Source organism: Lissotriton helveticus, chromosome 4_2 (genome assembly GCF_964261635.1).
Source record: "Lissotriton helveticus chromosome 4_2, aLisHel1.1, whole genome shotgun sequence".
Lineage (NCBI taxonomy): Eukaryota > Metazoa > Chordata > Amphibia > Caudata > Salamandridae > Lissotriton > Lissotriton helveticus.
Genome location: NC_136064.1, coordinates 40671162 through 40684936, shown reverse-complemented (window position 1 = coordinate 40684936; position 13775 = coordinate 40671162). Strand labels below are relative to the sequence as shown.

Here is a 13775-nt window from a genome sequence, read left to right as displayed (position 1 = left end):
TAAAGCCACAATCTAGAGCTGCACAATTTGCGGCTTTAAGCATGTGGGAAAAATCAGCAAGAGACAAGTAAGTGAGGATAAATAGGTAAAGCACCAGATACAGGAGAAGGGAATTAATGATGACAAAAAGCTTCAAATAAATAGTGATTCAGGGGATGAAATAATGGATGCATTGTTAACTAAGTGTTTGCCATCTTATGTAGTCCCCATTAAAAATACTGATAATATTCTACCAGTAAGTACTACAGTGGCGACGGCGTCTGTTAAACAGAGAGAAACACAGACTGAAAGAACTGTGCAGACATTTCAGATTAACCCACTACCTGTTGATTCAGCACTGACAGTGATATCTCCAAGTGTTACTTCTTCAAATGTTACAGATGGCGTTACTTCCCATTTGGACCAATTCCTTCTTCAAATGTGACTGATTCAGACCAAATATCACAAACTGCAGATGCACAGGCAGTGCCTAGGAAAATTGTGACTGTCCCAATTAATATGGCCCCTACAAAAGGTTCAAAGAACTGCAGGAGTAACTATGTCAGGGTTGATTTCAGAAACTCAGAATTCACAGGTTATTGAAGAGAAATTACCTCAGACAATCCAAGCACTGGAACGTTGTGGAAATTGATTTTTACAACATCTGAAACCCAGGGTAAAATGAATATATTTGAAGATGGGATTTTTCAAACCTGCTTTGAGGAAGCAGGAGTGATAAAAAATATAGAGAGCAAGGGGGAACAAATTAACCCAGACCCTTAAAATGAGAAACAGCTTAGTGCTTTAAAATCAACATTTGAACATGAAAACATTAACAGTCCTTGCTATTTAAATCATGAAAATGGGAACCAGTGTCAGGAGAAAGAATTAATTTCCCTTAGTAAGGAAACAGCTACATGTGCAGAAACTACACATGATAGACTGACTAATTTGGCTCAAAAATATGAAATTGATGTGTCTGGAAGTTTTCCATTTCAGAAATATTTCAGGGTACCTATGAATGATGAGGCAAATGAGAACATGTGTTCTTCAGAAATGCAATTGCACACTGCAGAAATAATTACATATATTTTCAAATGCAATGGGTTTGATAAATTAGGAGACAAGTGGGCAAGAAAACATGAGAAGAAAAAGAGACCACCAGACCTAGCAAGGAAACTGGATAAGAAAAAGAAACCACCAGATCTAGTTGAGGAAAATAATAAACAGGATGAGGGAGAAGCTTTTGCTTACTCATTATAGAAAAGGTGGGAGAAGTGCATGTTCATGTGCCACGAAACAAAAGTGAACTTGTAGCATTTCTGAACACATTCTCAAAATTGAGAGACAACCCTATGCTGTGGTACCCAGAAATTGATGGATTTGTTGACATTTTAAAAGAGTTGTGTATCAATTTGGAAATGTTCTTTTACATTGCGATGCAGACTGAATTATGGTTTGAATCTAAAGTTGCTGTGCAAATGCCAGGTGAGGAGACAATGAAAAGGGTTTGCATGAATGCACCATCATTTTCTGTTGTTATGGAGAAAAGTGTAGCAGTGATTACTTTCCTGAAGGGCAGAGTGCCAGCAAAGTATGTTAATTGGGTACAGATTAAAAGAACACAGGATGGAAGTAAAGGTGTTTTAGTTTGTGCAAATTAAGGTATGGATGTTGCACTGGTAGAAAAAGTATTCTTTTGCCATCTTTATAACAAATTTGAGCATTGGAAGAATAAATGTAAATTTAACCTAATGCAGCAAATGTGAATGCACAAACTGAGAGAAATGCAGGTGCAAAATATGCCAGTTAGGCAAATGCAAATGACAGTTCAGAAACAGGTACCAATGGCAGGAGTTTTTCAAGCTCAGATGGTCCCACAAAATATGGAAAATGCTAACATTAATTTAAATCAATTGTCCAGAGCAAATGCGAATTATTTCCAAAACAAAATTAGAACCCTGTTCAACAGGTTGTTGTATTTGAAAATGAGAGCTTTATCAATAATCATTTTGAATTTACCAAGTCCATTGTGGAAGGTCCAGACTTAGTTGTAGGAATTTTAAAAAGAATAATTACAAACTCAGTTTTAGGAAATGTTGGAGCAAAAATAGGCCCATTTGATAAACATTGCCAAGTTGTTGATTGTGACTCAGGCCTAGCAGGAAAACAATGGCTTTGCAAATTAAACAGCAAAAATTACTGTACACCAGATAATGTTAATTTTCAGATTCCTGATTAGGATGTACAGTTTAAATTGGCCTAACATGAGACAGCTGCATCATTGTTTTAAAAAATGACAGTTGAAAAATTACCTTCTGATTTGAAAGAAATAATACACATAGAAATAAGAGAATTCACAGAGAAAGATGACAGATTAATAAAATGTGCAGAACATGTTTTATTCAAATTAGAACCAGATGACATATATTCAAGAACACCATCAGTTGCAGAAATGTTACCCATAATTGGAGATAAAGTGAGTAAAGGATTTTTGATGGAATTGATTGGAAGTGTATGTAACTTTCTGATCACAGGTTCACAATTTTAAATGAAAAGAACAGATTAGTTCAGGAGATTAATAGCATAACTTTTCCATGTTGTCCTGTGGTACCGAATCCAGACAATATATTTCTTCACATTTCATGTGCTGAAGAAGGGCTTCCTGTTATTGATTTTTGTCAATTTCATGTCACAGTGCCATTGCATGAGAATAGTCAGGAGTACTGTCAAAAAGAAGATGAATATTTGGGATACAAAATTGTAAAGGGAGGTAGAAAGGTGTCACGAGCGAGAGTGGAAATAATTCACCAGATGAATCCACCTCAAATTCAGAAAGAAGTTAGGAAGTTTTTGGGAATGGTTGTCTGCTGTAGAGAGCGGTTACTAAACCTTTCCCTAGTAGCTAAGCCTTTACTGATGCTGACACACAAGGATGTGTCTGATCCGCTTCCATTGGACAACAATTGCACAAGAGCATTCCTGGAGTTGAAAGAGAAAAAGTGTTGCACCACGGCACTAGGAATGCAAGTTTATTTAAAATAAAATACACCAATTTGCAGTGAGAGGGAAGGCTGCGCTCTCTTAGTGCCTGTTCAAAAACATGAATGTGTTCAAAGGTCTGTGATGTATTTCCCAACATCAATGAAACTGAATAGGAGTGTCTAGATGTCCTGAAAATATGCATAAAGCCAAGATCAGACTTTAAGGATGAACGTCGGATTCAGCCCAACAATGTCCATTGTGTAGATGGTCCATATTTGAAAGGTAACAATGACACATTCGGAGCAGCATATGATGTGCTCCTTATACATTATGTCGTCAAAGCTTCATGGCTTTCAGTAGTTACCATAGCCCAAAATTCAAAATTGATTGCCCTTACCATAACATGCAGTATATCTGCTCAAATGGGAGTCACTGTTGTTATGGAGAGATAAATACTAATTCAGTTGCACAAAATGGTGTTCTGTTAGCATATACATTCAATGGAATCTTCACAGATGAATTAATAGAGGGTCAAGAGAATGTTTCAGAAACAGAACAACAAGGTTGTATCAGAACAGATTTTGAGAATAATGACAACTGCATAGTAGAAAATGTGTTATTGCAAAAACTGATGCCCAGGTATATATTGCCAGTCTTTCTGAAATCAAATCATAATGAGGTTTCAAAGATGATGTGTGGAGAACAACATATTGGACAAAGACTGGATTGTAGCTATCTGCCTGAAGTTCCAAGTATAATAAAGCAACAAAAAGATAGCACGGAGTTACACTTTTCAAAAGACCGTGTTTCAGCATCACCGAAGTGGCTTGAAAATGTCCATGCAAATGCACTTGTGAAAACAACAGATGAAAAGACTAGCCATTGCTGTGAAGGTCTGACTGATGTGGAGCGTGCAGTTTCTCACCATTTTGCAGCTGCTACACAACATCTACATAATGGATGGTGCCAAAACTTTGATCTGAGAGATTCTGTGAAATGGAAAGGCCTGTTCCAAATGATACTGGCAAAGACTGTTGTGAAATGTGGTAGCCTTCCAAATTGGGTGCATGCTTCCCACACACGTATAGTCCTGTGTCCCCCTGATAAAATAGCTCCTCTTCAAGAAGAGATGCCAGGAGTGGTCATAAGCCCACAGAAGGGGGCCAGTCAAGCTGTAAGGGAACACACAGAGCATAAAGCAGCACTAGAAAAAACTGAAGTGGCACTGGAAAAGCAATAAGTGGAAACGGACTCAGATGAAAGCGGTGTCAAAAGGATGAAGGAGTCAGGTGCAGCCTCTGAAGAAGAAATTAGTGCTGTGGGCCTACGAGTGTAGGCAGGAAAAAGCTGGCTGAAAGGGTATCCTAAACGTCTGCAGTGGTCCCTTGAAAAGTCATTTGCACCAATAGCTGAAACATCTGAATCTGATGAAAGTGAAAATAAAAGTAAAATGTTTGGTTTGAAAAAGTGTAAAGAATTGATGGTGCTCTGTGAGAGTTTCTCAGCACCTGAGTGGTCAAATTGCATGGAAAAATTACAGAATGTACACACTGTATGAGCCACTCTGATGGCAAGCTGATGACAGAGAGCCAGGAAATGCTGAAACAATAACTGAGATTTGTCAAGAGCTGAAGAGAAAAGAATCTTTGAATGATGAAAGAAAAAGAAGAAAAGAAAAGAGAAAAGAGAACTGTCCTCTTGAATTTTCCTTTTATTATTTTAGTTACTTATTTTAGAGAACAGTTCTAAGAAGCTACTAACAGAACTCTGCACTCTGCACTAAACATTTGAGCTTGGCCATATATGATCTGATTACAGACAAAAGTTGTGTTGCCTTAGAATTAGAGGTAAAATGGTTATATGCTCAGCTTTTGCAATAAAAATGTCACCTGTGAAAATAAATAAGTGTGATGATTTACAAATCATTTGAGGTATCATGATTTTTTATCATCAAAGGGTGGGTTGATGGAGCTAGCTTTCATCAAGATTAAGCATTGCTCTGTTTTGCGTTTCAGACAGACTGCATTTAAAACGGCACACAGATTTTGGTGCAAGTGAAAACACATGGCACATGAAACATGAAATGAAGCGTAGTCAAATGATTTTTAAAAGTGGCACTTTTGGTGCATGCAAAATGAAATACATGAAATGAGGGCCTGGTTAAAATGCTTTCAGTCTGAAATGCATTCATTTAAAACCATGCTTAATGAATTTATCATGGATGTTAATGTGTTTAGTTTTAACCTCACTATAGAATGTACATTTAATTTAGAGAATGTTTTTTTTTTTAACCTTTAAAGTAGCACATAATTGTGCTGAATTAACATGTGTTTTTCCAGTGTGGAAAAACAAGTGATTTCAGTGGCCTCTTTAGCTTTGAAGATAAGCAGGGAATGTGTTCTCTCCTCCCAGCTCCTTTTCCTTGTAATCTACACTCCCTGTTCCCGTCTCAAGAGACGTTGGCTTTGTTGCATATTTAGACAATGCATATTCAGTTCATAATGCATCTTTCTCATAATGTGTATTAATTAACACCTTGGCTGCTTGAGATATTCCCCTGCTGTGCTGAAGGTCAATTGAAATGGGTGTGGTAATGACGGCCGTCATCAGCACACGAGCACTGTGACTCATGACGGCTGGGAGCCGTCATCAGCACCGAAAGGGTAAATCAACCATGCACCAACACTACACGTGAGGCAAACGCATTTTGCATGAAAAGCTATCTGAAACATTAGAGCATGTTGCTATGAGTATGTATTAACTGTTTGCAGTTTGAAAATTTGCACTGGGGCATGTTTATGCTATGTTGTACATTGCACATTTTTGCATTTTGTGCACAAATGATAGAAAAGCTGCTTTAAACTAATAACTTTTGCTAGGTAAGAACTAATACAGGGTACTAGTATGGGGGAGGTAAGCATAATGGGTTTTATTTAATAAATTACATTTTTTTTGTGTTTGTTTTACTTTAGTATACATTTTGGGCACACAATAAAATGGGCTGCTTAAGAATCCAGTATGGTTGAGAATTGTTAGCAGTGTGCTGAATGAGAGATGCAGGCGCAGAAGATTGTGCCAGCTGCATGAACTGCCAAGTGCCTCAAGTGAAGACACATGGGTCAAGGCCACAATGAACTGTACACTCCTGTCATCGTGCCAATGTACCAGTGTTTGTGGGAAAGTGTCATTCCTGTGTGTGATGTGAAAGAGAGACAGGAAATTAAGTGATACATTTTGTTGCAAGAAATGTTCATACTGATATATGTTATGTATATTGTTCTTAGCATTAAGCCCCTATTGTCAGAACATGGGTTGGATGTGCAATGAGAACATGATGATGAGACCCCATGTCACCTATGCTAACCCATCACAGTGCAAGTTTCTACTGAAACTGTAACATTATTAGTATAGTCAGAACAGAATTAGAGTATAAATAATGACGCTTAGGGGGTATGCCGGGTTTAGAGGAAAGATGAGGAGCGGGAGCAGATTTGACCAGACATCACATGGGTTAGGTACGTGAACATCTCAGGTGCAGTCTGGGAGGAGATTGCCTCCGAGGAGAGACAGAGGGAGGAGGGGGGCCTTGCTCATATTTATTTTTTCAGAGAGGCATAGGCTAGTCTTGCACGTCATATTTTTGGCAAGGCAGATCACATTCCTCTGTGGTCTTGTGAAGGCCTATGTGAGTCACAGAGAGACTGATGAACAGACCAGGGCAGAGAGAGCAGCTGATAGAACAAGTTTACATTTAGATGCTAAACTCTAAGTTTATTCTTTGAATAATTAAGTAGTTTTGAAAAGATGTATTTGTCGTTTGCATTTATTTCTCTTTATGGGAGATTTTTGCCAACTATTAATTATTGATTAGCCTTGCAAAAATCACTCTTGAATTATATTTTCCTGAACTCTTTAAGGAATTCTGACTGACATTTGATGCCTCATTTCCTCCTTTATGGAGTACTTTGTATGCTACCTATAATATGTTCTGTATTAATTATCTTTTTCCTGTTTTCCAATTCTGTAGCCTGCTTGATATTTGATTAATGATTAATGAATAAAGGGTCAGAGAAACTGAACCTTTGACTAGAAAATTAAACCCTTTAAATATTCACAATTCTCATTAGTGGCTTAAATATTAATTGCATTTTTGATTTTTCATGTTTATGTAAAGTCTCCTGAAGGTGAGACACGGTGGCAAATGTCCATCACCTTTAAAGCGGTAAACAAGAGGTAAATGATGTTTTGCTTTGAGATATTGCCCCCCCCCAGACAATGGATGATCAAGTAGCAGAGGTAAGCATGAGCCTGAACCCGTAAGTTGGCCGTAAGCTAAGGTGGGGGCGCATCGTAGCCTCAGGTTTGGGTTGCTTTATCAATACTTGTTCAGGCTTTTTTAGTATCATTTGCCTAGTGGACACAAGTACCATGAGCTTTTTGATCTGGATTTGTTAAAAACACGCAATTTGAGTTTTGGTCGGCCCATAAGGGTGGTGAAAGTGAATGCCCCAGTGTTATTACCCAAGATGGACTTGACTGGAATATGAGGCGAGCGGACAAGGGTGGTAACAATAGAGAAAAGATTAGCAAAACGGAGGACAATGAGTGGGATGTGGAGTCTAGGAGATGCAAGTATGGTCAGGAGATCCTTACGGATGTTACAGACAGGTCTGGCATAGAGGGTGACAGATGTTTGCATGTTCCAGATGATGATGGGTTGCAATGTGATAGTATGTCATCTGGTGCTAAGTATGAAGATACTGAGAGTTCTGTGTAGGGTTTCTGAATGTGCAGGAAGGATGGCGCCTAGGCTGGTAGCTGTATATGTTGAGTGAATAACAGTAATAGTACAACGGTGCTACAGGTCAGAGGAGACACTAAAACCTCTGCAAGGAGTGCCAAAGGCCCACTCAGTGAATATAGCAAGAGTCCCGTGCACACGTTAAGTAGAGTATATGAACATGTCATAAATAGTAGTCATTCAAAACATATAGAAATTAAAGAAGGTGGACATTAAACAAGGTGGACACATCCGAGTAATTTCTTTCAAATGAAATATAAATGGCCTTCCTTTCAGGAAGGGTGATTTCAAAGAAAACGACCAACCGACATGTGTTTCGTCATGCTGGCACTGGACCCGTGACTCTTCAGGACTGTTAATTGCCGCTAGTTCTGGGTTTGCGTAGCCGGTGATAATTCCGACCCAGCGGGAACGGGTAAAAAGGAAAAGTAACTTGTTGAATTCAATCTCAAGGTGTAAAGTTTAAAAGAGACGGGCGGGTACAGCCGTCTTCGCAGCTATCTGGGTAATAGCGCCAAAAGATCGAGACCGGTTATGCCTAGTTTCGTTCGTAGGAGTCTCCTTTTGAATGACTTCTATTTATGACATGTTCATATACACTACTTAACGTGTGCACGGGACTCTTGCTAAGTATGAAGATGACAGGATGCATATGTGAGAACAAGAGAGGATGGCTTCTTGGGGAAGAGAAAGTGCTAGTTTTCAGAAACATTCAATACAGCTCAAGGACCTGATGTCATTGTTTAATAGTTCTTAGTCGCCATGGTCTAATCTCCAATTGTTTTACTTCTATTCCTTAGGTCTGTTGTTTCGTGTTATAGAAGGAAAATGTGTTACAATCTGTGAGGAGGAGCAGAGCAGTGGGCGTAAATATCCCGATGGAGACATAAGAAGTTGGATTCATTACCGTCCTGATGAGGGCGAGGACGCCGATACCACAACTTGCGCAATAACGAAGACGCTTTTCCCCGCCTCACAGTACGCCGGACTTGACCCTGAAGTGGATTTCCCTAGAGGCGAACCTCAACGGATTGACCAATCAGGGAACCAGCCACAAGGACAAGAGCAGCAGAAAAAGCCAGAAGAAACAACAATATGCGCACCCGCTGGAATTGGGTCTACAACGCCGGAAGGAGACGCTGACGGAGCCAAGGACGCTGCCAGAGCCAAGGACGCCGCCAACACCAGAGGATCTCGACATTTGGACCGAAGACTGGTGGAGCCTGGGGGACACGCACGAGCCGCCACAACTCAGGAGAGTTGTGGCAGACAGCGGTACGTAGCGGATACCTCGCGCTCAGGTGGGAGTGGGGTGGGTGAGGCTGGGAGGGAAAGTAGTGCTCTTTTGTTTTCCTTGCCATTCTAGCGCACATCTATACCCCCTTTTCCTTCCACATGCCTAATGTAACCAGGATTAGAGCTCACCACATATGTCAGAAGTACGATAACCCCTGTGATGGATAACCTGTGCACATAATAAAACCCCTCCCTCACATTCTCTAAACCTCGCGCACGGTGTTGTGACGGATTAGGTATTCTTATAGAGTAGAATTAAACAGTGACCGCTGTTCTCTTTTCTTTTCAGTGACTTCGGTACCCCATGGAAGCCCCTACCACAGAGAATATCAAGGTTCCAGGGACCACCTGAAAACATACCTGAGGAAGGACCCATTGAAGATAACGCTGTGGACTATTTGTTTTGTTTATACCAAGAGACTGTTACCCCATCCTACCTTATTCACTACGGGATACTAATTACCGTCAATAAAAGCCTACAATATTCAACCTATATGGCCTCTTCACTTCTGTTTCTGACCTTCCCTCCGACACAATCTTTTAATATTAGTGTTATTCAATATCTTTCTTCTATTTCCTTTGTTCTGTATCCTTGCCCCTGTTTAGTTTATGTTAGAAATTATATAGATCATTGCTATTCGACAAAGGCTTAGAATGTTTACGCAGAAACTATGACCATTATATTGGATCTGTGTGCTGTGCCTGTAAAGAAGGAAAAAGTATTACTCTTCATGTTTGAGTATCACATTTTAGTAAAACGTACGTGATTCTTGCTATATTACTTCATCTTCTTGCACTGTTGTTCCCTTATTTCGCACAATGGATTCTAGATTACTAAACGCACATTTATATAATCAGAATACTCCCCCGCCCTGCCTTTTTTCACCAAGTTCTGAGCTGTTGGTGGTCAACCAATGAGTGGACTTGACCCAGACATATCTTTTCCTCACAGAAGAACTCTATGATCCCCACCAATGCCTCGCCAACAATATTCAAATACCTGAGAGTATCACAGGGTGTCAGCCATATTGTGACCATTAAGTAGCACCATTCCAAACTCAAAGATATTAAGCACATCTTGCTAGTTGCAAGTGATTTATTGTTTTGTAAAAATTATTGTTCTCCAAAAAACGAATTTAAACATGGTCTCATTTCTATAGTCAGCTACTGCCATGTATAAACACTTTTGGTATGAAGTTCTATACATCTAAAATGCCTGCAACTTTTTTCCTGCACATGTACCTGTGTATTAAATTTCTGACCTGTGATGCTTAGATGCACTTCTTCACTTTGCTGCGTTGTCTTCACAGGAATCCAGTTCTCCGCTTCACAATAGTAGGTCCCAGAATGAGATGTTTGAAAGTTCGGGATGAGGAGCGAAACTCCTCCCGACTGAAAGACTCTGCGACTTCCAGGTACCAGGTCCCTCTTGTACCATCTATAAGTAAACAGTGGTGAGCCTTCCGCAGAGCATATGAGGTTCACTGTGGCTCCTTCAGAAACTTCAAGAAAGTATCCTTCAGGCTGGATCAAAGGCTTAGTCACTGCAACTAGAATGCCAAGCACAATGGAGTTAGAGTAGAAACTAGATTTCATTTTATGGTACATAAGTAGCAGCCTATCTATCCTCAAATTCACCCACTTCAGATGCTCGGCCACTCTACCCCGCTCCCCCATCCCCGCTCCACCCCTCACATTTCCACCCTGTCCTTCTTGGACGCAGCCCTGCCAAGTATCATGCATCAGGTGTTAGAGTAACACATTTAAGGGTTTTGCTCCGCATCACCGCACTGAAATGCATTGTCACACAAATTTGCATATGCCAGCTGCCATTGTGAAGTGGAATGATCTGTGTGTTTGGTAGGTGACAGCAGTGCTGTTCCCACAGGCTTTGGGGCTTCCAGCTGAGCTAAGGAGCCGCTGGCAGGCTCATCGCCATTTAATGCTACAATGTATCTATCTTATTCAGGAGGTGGTGATTCCATGGCACCGCGCGGCCGTGAGTCAGAGAGCATGACTCCAGGGCTGGGCCCAACTGATAAAATTGGACAGTGGCGCCGTGGGGAACATCACGTCCTGCTGCCGTCTGGTGCTGCTGAAAGTTTAGGAGAAAATCCAGCACTGCGTGGGCTCATTGGTTTGCAGGTGGCGCCGCGCTCTGCTGTCGGCTTGTAGGGGCCCGCATGCTGTGGGGCTTGCGGTGGCCGCCACAAACTGTGAATGTGATTTTGCCATGCAGTGGAGTGATCGGACATCGTGGGACATCGTGGCAGTCTTCCGTGACACTCACTAGACGGTAAGATTGGTGCAGCAGCCGGTGACAGGCTCAATAGAACTCAAATCAGGGACAGTTAGCCTGAACTAAGGCCAGCGGCCTTTTAAATTTAAATGGTTTTTGCAAGGGGGGGGGGGCGGAGTGGATCATAGCCTGAGCCTAGCATGGTGGGGGGGAGTGGATCACAGCCTGAGCCTAGCACCAGTGCTGCAGAGTCCCTGACGCCAGTCAGGCTGCAACCCTGCCCATATATTTTTCTCGCTCGTGTATTTGCAGCGGCTTGCCCTCCGACCTCTTGTGCCTTGAGAAGACTCCCGGCCTGACCTTTGTGCCAGCAACCATGGTTCACAGTGAGCACACAATATGCTGGTCCCTCATGCCGGGGATCTGTTTAGAACTTCTTAGCACTGCAGTACTTTCCGCTGTGTCCCCACGGAACCCCAAGCACAAACCATCAGTAAGAACAGGAGCACAGAAATTCAGCTGAGCATTTACACTAGTTTCATCCAGTGCCCATCGCTTTGTACATTCTAATACTAATCTGTATGGCTGCAGTGTTAGTTATACTGTACTTTTCAAGAGTCCTGGAATGGAGCGAGTCAACAGTGTCATGTACTAACTCATTTTAATTGGGCTGCGCCAGTGACTCTGGTCAGTGGTGTGTAGGTCTCTGTGAAAGCTGCGGTATGCTGTGATCTGTGAAAAGGGTGGGGTGTATGTGGAGGGGGGGTTATAATTATTTTTGGGGTCAGTGAATGGATGGGTAGTTTATGAAATAATGCTGCTGGCTGTGTACCTCAGCTGCTCAGTGCTATTTGTTGCCCAGTCAATGTCCCTGCCTGTTTGCATCAGCATCAAAGAGTCAGCTGTTGACTCTAAATTTAAACAGCTCAACTGTCATGTGCATTCTGTACCTGCAACCAACAACAAAGAAGTACCTGCCCAATTCTTTCAATAGTGGCCCTAAGAAGAGGGTCCAAATATTAATGGCCACCCACCGGAGAGGACCAGAGCCAAGACACACAATCACATGGAGTCATTCAAAACATTTTGTTATTTTATTTTTTCTTTATCAAATATATAAGACAAATGTCATCAATATATGAACAAGAATTCAATACAAAATCAAACCACATATAAATAAAAGATAAATCAATAAGTCATGTCCCACACACCAGATTCACACATGACACTCATACTATCATACACACCAGGACTCGTCAGAACACCTCAAGCATCACGCATGCAGTTCACATCAACTATTACATCAAGGTATATACAACAGCCACAGGATGATTCGATAACAAGTTGGAAGAGGTCATCCAGGGGGAGGGGTAAATATAATCCAGCTGCCCTCGCACAAACCACGCCAACGCGCGTTTTGGTGTATCGCCCCAGCCGGGGCTACACTTTTATCAGGGCGAAGATGAACAGAAAGTGTGGGACAATGCACACGTAGTTTTTTGTGATGCACCTAGATCAGTAGATTCTTTTTTAGAGCAAGGGGCTACAGGGAGCCCAAGAGGATAGAACTACCCAACGGAACTCCAGCGGTATCCATGGGGTCCTTCTCCACAGCACACAATGCACTCCCACCAAGTGATCACAGGGAGAGGCAAGGATATCACACCTCACAGGGGTCTTAGGGTAGCTATCACATCACTGAATACGTCACTAGGAAAACAGGATCATAACCTGATAGGAACGGGGACAGAGTGGTCTCCAGACAGGGGTTCTCAATTGCTCAAAGCCGGTAAGGTGTCCCTGGGTGTCTTATATACTTGATAAAGAAAAAATAAAATGACAAAATGTTTTGAATAACTCCATGTGATTGTCTGTCATAGCTCTGGTCCGCTCCGGTGGGTGGCCATTATTATTGGACCCTCTTCTTAGGGCCACTATTGAAAGTATTGGGAAGGTACTTCTTTGTTGTTGGTTGTCCTTATTTCCCCTGCTTACCGGCCTGTATCTTGTCAGGGGTCCCCCTTCTTATTAGTACCTTCTGTATCTGCAGCCTGGATGTCCCCTTATGAGTGTGAGAGTCACAGTAGAGCGGAGAGAGCACCTCAGAACTCAAGAAGGGCTGGAGGTTCTGGGTGGCAGTGGTGTGTTTAAGAAGCAGACCATGTAGCACATTCACACGTTTCATGACCCTACATATGTGTCAGCAGCCTGGGTGACCCCTTAGAGTTGTGAGAAGCATGGTAGGGCCGAGGGAGCACCTCAGAACTCATGGATGGCTGGAGGAGACGTGGATCAATGGTGTTAGGTGCTTAGAAGCAGAGCAACTCACACATTTACACCTGTAGAACGAGGCTGCACATGCTCTCTGTGCCTGCAGCCTGGGCGACCCCGTAGGAATGTGAGAGGCATATTAGGGCAAAAGGAGCACCCAAGAACTCAGGGAGGCCGAGGCTGGTTCATGGGCATGAGGTGCTT

At 41.8% G+C, this 13775-nt stretch overlaps 1 protein-coding gene across 1 annotated transcript in view; it reads right to left on the bottom strand.

The window, feature by feature from the left end:
* The window catches only part of LOC144751952 (Fc receptor-like protein 5), a 98422-nt gene extending 84937 nt beyond the window's left edge, over positions 1-13485 (bottom strand). The window contains exons 1-2 of the mRNA XM_078639915.1: positions 13296-13485; positions 10324-10611 (exon numbers count right to left, since the gene is read on the bottom strand). Of these exons, the coding sequence (XP_078496041.1) occupies positions 10324-10611; positions 13296-13485 (478 nt within the window). The remainder of the gene's footprint in view (positions 1-10323; positions 10612-13295) is intronic.
* Positions 13486-13775: the final 290 nt, after the last annotated feature.